Source organism: Sciurus carolinensis, chromosome 6 (assembly GCF_902686445.1).
Source record: "Sciurus carolinensis chromosome 6, mSciCar1.2, whole genome shotgun sequence".
NCBI lineage: Eukaryota > Metazoa > Chordata > Mammalia > Rodentia > Sciuridae > Sciurus > Sciurus carolinensis.
The window spans coordinates 47,509,493-47,516,291 of record NC_062218.1 but is presented as its reverse complement, the minus strand read 5'-3'; the positions used below and the strand labels follow the sequence as shown (position 1 = coordinate 47,516,291).

Genomic DNA, 6,799 nt, shown 5'->3' with positions numbered 1-6,799 from the left:
TATACACTGAGTAAGTCATTAAATATTGCACTTATTGGCCCATGAACCCTCAATTCTGAGGTGTTGAAAAATAGAAAACAAATTTATTTTTAGAACATATTTCATGCAACATTTAAGACATTTCAGTTCTACAAACACCATTAAATAGTTGTACATTTGGACAGTCCAACTGTATCACATCACATCTGACATTAACAATATATTAACAGGAATTACAGGACAGTTTTCATTCAGCACACTGCCTATGGATGATGAGACAATGCATGGAAAAATTGTCATATCAACACAGCAAACATCCCCAAACTTCACTTTGACAAGAAGGAATATGGAATCACTAGTCAGATGTAGGTCATGCTCACGTCCCTGAAAGGCCAGGTGTCTATGTGCCTCATGTACCATTTGTGTCTATAAGAACAGTACTCATGAACTTAAGTGATCCTTGGCCCCAAATAACAGGAATATAAAAATTTATCCATTAAGTGATAAAGTCACAGCCAACTCTCAGTTGTCCACAATGAAGGAAAATATGAACACAGGTGAATGAAATACACAGGTAAGCCCCCAACCTCAATTTAGCAAGTAATGACAGGTTGAAACTCCACCAATAATAGTTGCAGAAAGGAGATAAATGATGAAACTTCCTGTTCTTAGTACTGTCATTCTGTGAGGATAGTGCTTTTAAAAGATGAAAACAAAAACAAATCAGGAAGTACAAAAGAAAAACATGAAGAAATGTTCAATTTGTCCATTATCTAGATGATCTGATCTGAACACTCCAGCTGTTTGTGAGCTTTTGAAATAGTTTATTTGTTACCTAGAATGTTCGTGGAATGCACATTCTCTCTGCCCTCTGTTTAATGGGAATTCTTTCTACACACAGTCACAGACTCGTCAAATCAGTGTGAAGAATCTATTCCTGGGCCTTTTAAAACAAGATGTGAGCTACAGTTGGCACTTAGCAAACACCTCCTTTTCCCTAGCACTGAGAAAGCACCATGGATGGAATTTTCCCTCCACTAAAAAAGGTATCAGGGTTGTAAGTGTGTGTTGGGAGGGGCAGCAACGTGTGCGGCCCTGGAGAAACTATTTCAATCTACCAAAGGGAAATATCATTTGACAAGAGTTTCAAGCATTTGTAGAAATGTTTAAAAATACATTTATCTATGAAATACCAACAACAATAAGTAGGTACATTTTAGATAAATTTCCCAACCTGTTTTTGCCTCCTTAAGGAATTCTGTATTTCTAGTACCTTGAGCCCTTTAGAAGTGTAAGGGTAAAGACAATGAAGGTGAGGGGAAGATTCTGGTCATAAACACTATCTTTTGCCCAATTTGTTCCAGCAAATTCCAGGGTATAAAACAGGTTTATATCTATAACTGACCGGTCAAAATTTCATCTAAAATATAAAGAACTTGAAAAAGTTGACCTTAATGCTAAAAGGCTTAGTATATCAGCAAGTTTCCTTACTACCAAACTACTAAAACAGGCAGAACTGAGCAGAGCAGTAGACAGTTTTTCAGGGCATGATTAGAAAGGTCACCTGGGTCTAGTTGCTCATGTGACACCCTGACAGAGCACAGAGTGAACTTACACACAAAGGAACAAGGGTTCCAGGGACCTGTCATACAATTGGTGATTGAAAGAGAAAGGGTTCCTTAGCCAGGCCAGCTCCCAAGTCTGTCTCACCAAAAATACCTGACTGAGCACTCCAACTGTGCTGTGAAGATTATTAACAAACAGACTAACTTTTTGGTCTAGAAAGATTTCAGTCATGACTTTAAAATAAGATGTACATCACAGTTTTTCACATGCAGCTGCTACCTCAGCTTGCTAGGCTTGGTAGTGTGGATACGTTGTTGTTATAGTCCCACAAATGCCAAGCAGTAAACTAAGATGGTAGGGCAACTTTAGCCATGCACTAAGATACACGTTGGAGAAAGCACATCACAATGAACCACTGAATATGAACTATGACACTCCCAAGATGAATGTTGTTTCATGGAAGTTCAGTTAATAGTGGAATGCATTACCTTCAAAAAAGAAGAACACTGAATACCTGAAAATCTACTGTCAACATACTGTAGTTAAAATTGCAAGTTTAAACTGCCTCATGAAGAAATGGCTAATGTGCTAACTCAACAGAAGGTCTAAAATTAATCTGGGCATTCAATAAGAAGGTGAAATATATATTTGTCTTAAATAGCGTAAGGTGTAATTTTGTAGAATTTGTATTTCACAAATATTACCACAGTGCTTGCACCTTTCTGCTAAAATTGAAGGCATCGTCAAAGTTCCCTTTTCAAATAAAAATCTTAGCACTTATATTCTAGGCATCAAAGCGATATTAAACCTCAACTGACCCTAAAGAGGAGGTATATGAAACTTTTGCTTCTTACAGTCATCAGAAGGTCATCAGGCCAGTAGTAGTTGTTCCGTGGGAGTAGCCGCAAGGAACTGACTCACTGTCCTGAAGTAATTCTGATCAGCCCATAGATGTGAGGCTAATGGTTAAACAGCATCAAGGGACTTAGGACACCTCATACACCTTCTATTTATATTCTAAGAGACTGAAATATAGTTTCACTTCAAGGATGGTCAATTTAAATGAAATAATTTCCAGTCCAATTTCTTAATTGTATTAGGAAAATAAAGCTCTTGGAAAGTATCTCTTGGAAGTATCTTCCTGAAGCAGTCGAGATTTATTCCTAACTGTAGTTTGAGGAGTGGGGAATGGTAAGGTAATGAACAAAGAAGAGAAATTTAGACTTGAAATACCAATTTAATTGCCTTACTAATGATAAGAAAAGATGTGTAAGCTTTACAAACTAACACAAGTGCATACTTTTAAAGGTGTCTTGTTCTTTTAAGTACAAATTTAGTTAGGCATGGTAAAAATTTGGTTAGGCATTGGTAAAAATGACCTGTAGATATTTGGCTGTTGCGGATGCAGGTATAGTGTGTAAGTTTGTGTGTACATGTGTGTACTGGCCAAGAGGGATGAAATACCGTGGCACTATAGTGCTATCATTTATAAATAGTATAACTTTATGCCAATAGAAGCTCACTGAGTCAACTCTGGGTGGTTGCTCTATTTGCCAAATTTGATTTTAAAAACCAGGATATCTTGATGAGATTAGGAATAGAGAATATTCACTCCTCTCTCCATGTGTTACAGCAGGAATATGGGTGTGTTTCCTTTTGAGTTCTATGACATTCCTCTCTGGAAATTTCTCATTGAATTTTTTGCAATAAAATTCACAACAGGGTGGCAGTTCCAGAATTGAGAATAAATGAGGAAGGCTCCACTTCCATTAGGGTTTGGAAGACGGAAATCGTACAATGATCCTTGGTAAGGACACCTGGGGTACAGTGGTCCAACTTTGGAAAGTTTGACACTGTGTAAGTGAACACTTGGTTTAGGCTTTCCCATTAAAATCTAATAAAACATTAACGTTTCCTTGTCTTCACTCTTGAAAGTGGAAGTTTATTACCAATTAGTGGAACTGAAACTAAGAAAGATTAAAAAAAAAAGAGCATGAATATGCTTTAAAACTCCAAATGCTCTTTTCATTCTTTTAAGTTATTGATCATGTGTGTGACCTAGTTCCACTTTGTAGGCATTTATTCACCAGAAATCTCTTTCGATATAGGCATATTTTCCTATCCTTGACCAATAAACATGCACCAAATATTTTCATGAGGAGCTTCTCTATTTTTGAAAAGAGATTTAAAAAAAAAAATAACACAACCACCTAAAACAGAGAAAGTCCACCTAATGGAAGTGTCCTTCGGAATCTTTCAAGTGCTGCCACTGCCCTCCCCAGATCCTAGCTGTTAATAGTGCTGGACTTTGACACGATGCCGAGTTCTTCACCAGGTTCCAGGCAGCAGTGGACTCTGTCGTCTGTAATTTGTATATTGTTTTCAGAAAATCTGGGGTAAAAAGTCTGGATGTTCAAACGATTCCCTTCCTTTTTTCAAATTGCTGTAGATCCTAAATATTTCTGGAACTTTCAGCTACTAAGTGTTCTCTGAGTAAAGTAAGCATGTTTAAAGACTTACACAATGGGGCTATGCTTTAGAATTACAAACACCCAGACTGAAAAACAGTAAAGAGGAAAACAGTTTTTCTTCAACTTGGGACCCACTGAAAAACTGCTCAAACAGCTTCTAAATAGGTCGAAGAACATAGCTGAGGTTTGAGCAGAAGGTAATGGTTGGGGAAACAAGTCTATATCCCACAGGAATAGGAGCATTAACAAACTTCAACCTAACCTCTGTTTCGAGAGTTGATGGTTCCAGAAAGTTGTGGTAGTGGTGCAGGAGTGTGTGGTGGGGAGCAAGTCACTAAGGAAATAGGGGAGCTCAGGCCTTGGAATTCTATAATTACTCACACCCTTCTTGGTTAAAACGCTGACTGCATAACTGGCTTCCAGTAGATACCCTTCCATCTGCTCAATGCCCTCAAACATTCAGAAAGCTGAGTAGAATCAGTGGAAAGAACAGTCCCGGGGAAGGGTATTTGTTTATTTAAATATATAAGTTAAAGTAACTGATTAAATCTAGTTCCAGTCAGGTTAATATTAATGACTTAGGCAAGGACCTTAAAAACAATATTTTAATTTATCTATGGTCAATGACCTCCTCAACTATGAATGAAAAATAGATACACTTTCAAGTAGTAAACTTCACAGACCTATGACATTGTCCCTAATCAGGAGTAAAATTTCCACTCAATTTTCAGCTAAGAGTAAAACAAATTAAGTCTCCTGATATCTCCCCCTGCTCACACATACACATTCAAGCAACTCCTTGTTCATCATCTCTACAGGTGAACAGCATAAGATAAATCCATGGCACAAAAGTCAGATGTAGTGAAATTTAGTCTGAGGTTCCAGCAGTAGCTTAAGTGAGAAGAAATTTTTCAAAAAAAAAGAAGGAAAAAAAAACTTGAAGACGAATAAATAACAAGTCACATGCAAGTACCAGATGTTTATAGATGAATAATCCTTACAAATTTAAGATCACATATTTGCCACATATTAACACAGTAAATCTCCCATGATTTGAATGTGTGTATGGGCCATTGACATCAAAGACTTCCTTCAAATAATTATTAGGCAGTATAAGTGAAGGCTAATAGACCATTTATGAATGCTGTTTCTTGGCAACCAAAGCCCCCTGGAGCTGCCCGTGTGGGAGGGGCACTAACAGCCACAGTTGGGCTGCGGTGGAGGAGGGGTTTCCTTGAGTCTTGTGTTCTGCTTTGCGGCAGTGATGGCCGGATCGGTCTCCAAACTCTCTGACATTTTGTCACAGATGATATCCACGAGGCGCTCAAAGGTTTGCTTGACATTAATGTTATCCTTGGCACTTGTTTCAAAAAACTCAAACCCTGGAGGAAACACACAGAAACACACCTTGGTCATTTCACATTTCTGAAATTAAATGGGATTTGATTATGGTTTTGAACTGTGAAAAAGTGATGGTGGGGTGGTAGGACGACTGGGTTTGATCTGGGTAAGAGAAGACAAGTGGGCATGAGTACCATTTGAGCCAAGCTACCATCCTGCTACCCATGAGCAGTGAATAGGAGTTATGAAATAGAATTGAGACATTTTAATTTTCTCTATTGATACATTTATGCTACCAGCATAGCTGAACAGACTTTAAAAAGTATTCCTTTGCAAGAGTTAGTAATGCCAATATTAAGAATCCTATACACTGAGTCTGTATTTGCAAACTCTTCTTCCCAACACAGGCCCACATGGAGCCACTTGCAACCTCTCCTAAAATAGGTATTATTTGCCATTTTATTTTTCCCATTTCCACATTCTACAAAGATACTGTTTTCATTTTTTTAATCAATCCGAGATTTACAAGATATCCTGTGCACATTCTGTTGGAAAAGTGATTGCCAACGTCCAATATAATCCAGCTCTAATTTTTTCTGCTCTGCTGCTCTCCAGTGGGATGGGGTTGAGAGAGGCTTCCAGTAAACGCTCAGTATCTAATAGGACACAAGGTGGCACTAACGAGTCATAGGACTTGCTGTAAGCGGGCTTCAATCTCCTTTAGGAGATTTTTGAATAGTTAGCCCAACAGCCCAACAGTGCTCCAGGGCTTTGTATGTGGCACCGCATCTATCTACTGGGTCCTGGTGTTCCCACGGCTTCTGTTATCTATCAGCAGCAATGTTCTTAAGCCAAGCACTTGGAAAGGACAGTTGATAAATTTCAAATTAGTAGCCAAAATTGCATGAAGGTACAAAATGCAGCGACAGCTTCACTCTTCCGAAGTGTCGCTGTACCTGAGTAGATGCGGCCTTAGTGTGCTGCTCTAAACAGTCTTATCATTCCATTGTTTGCATTCACGTTCCACTGGCGGAGCTTGCCAGTCAGTTGCCATGACAACTTCCCCACTAGGCCAGCCAGAGATTGCTTTGGTCCATTCAGGGGATGTTGATTTAGGATGTGTTGGGCTGAACACAGAAAGGCTTTCTAATCCATTCTGAATTTTACACCCTATAAATCCTCTGGTTACATCTGGCCCTATCTCAGAGGACCCACATGGATGCCAAATGATTAAATCAGGTGATTTCATCCCAGCTCTTGGGGCCGAAGGGAGAGAGAACAAACTAACACTTTGCATCTGTGTCAGAATCTCTCGGATAACCCAGAAATATTTATTTACTTTTTTTTAACTAGCATTGAGGATAACAGAAAAAAAACAATTATCATGAGTCAAAATTTCTAATTTAATTATGATATTATTTGATTAGATGACTCAATCTGAG

General features: G+C 38.4%; 1 protein-coding gene across 2 annotated transcripts in view; it reads right to left on the bottom strand.

Annotated features, from left to right (window-relative positions):
- Positions 1–3,345: 3,345 nt before the first annotated feature.
- The window catches only part of Rab3c (RAB3C, member RAS oncogene family), a 243,113-nt gene continuing 239,659 nt past the window's right edge, over positions 3,346–6,799 (bottom strand). For both annotated transcript variants that reach the window (XM_047556905.1, XM_047556904.1), the window contains exon 5: positions 3,346–5,398. In XM_047556905.1, the coding sequence (XP_047412861.1) occupies positions 5,211–5,398 (188 nt within the window). In that variant the 3' untranslated portion in view covers positions 3,346–5,210. The remainder of the gene's footprint in view (positions 5,399–6,799) is intronic.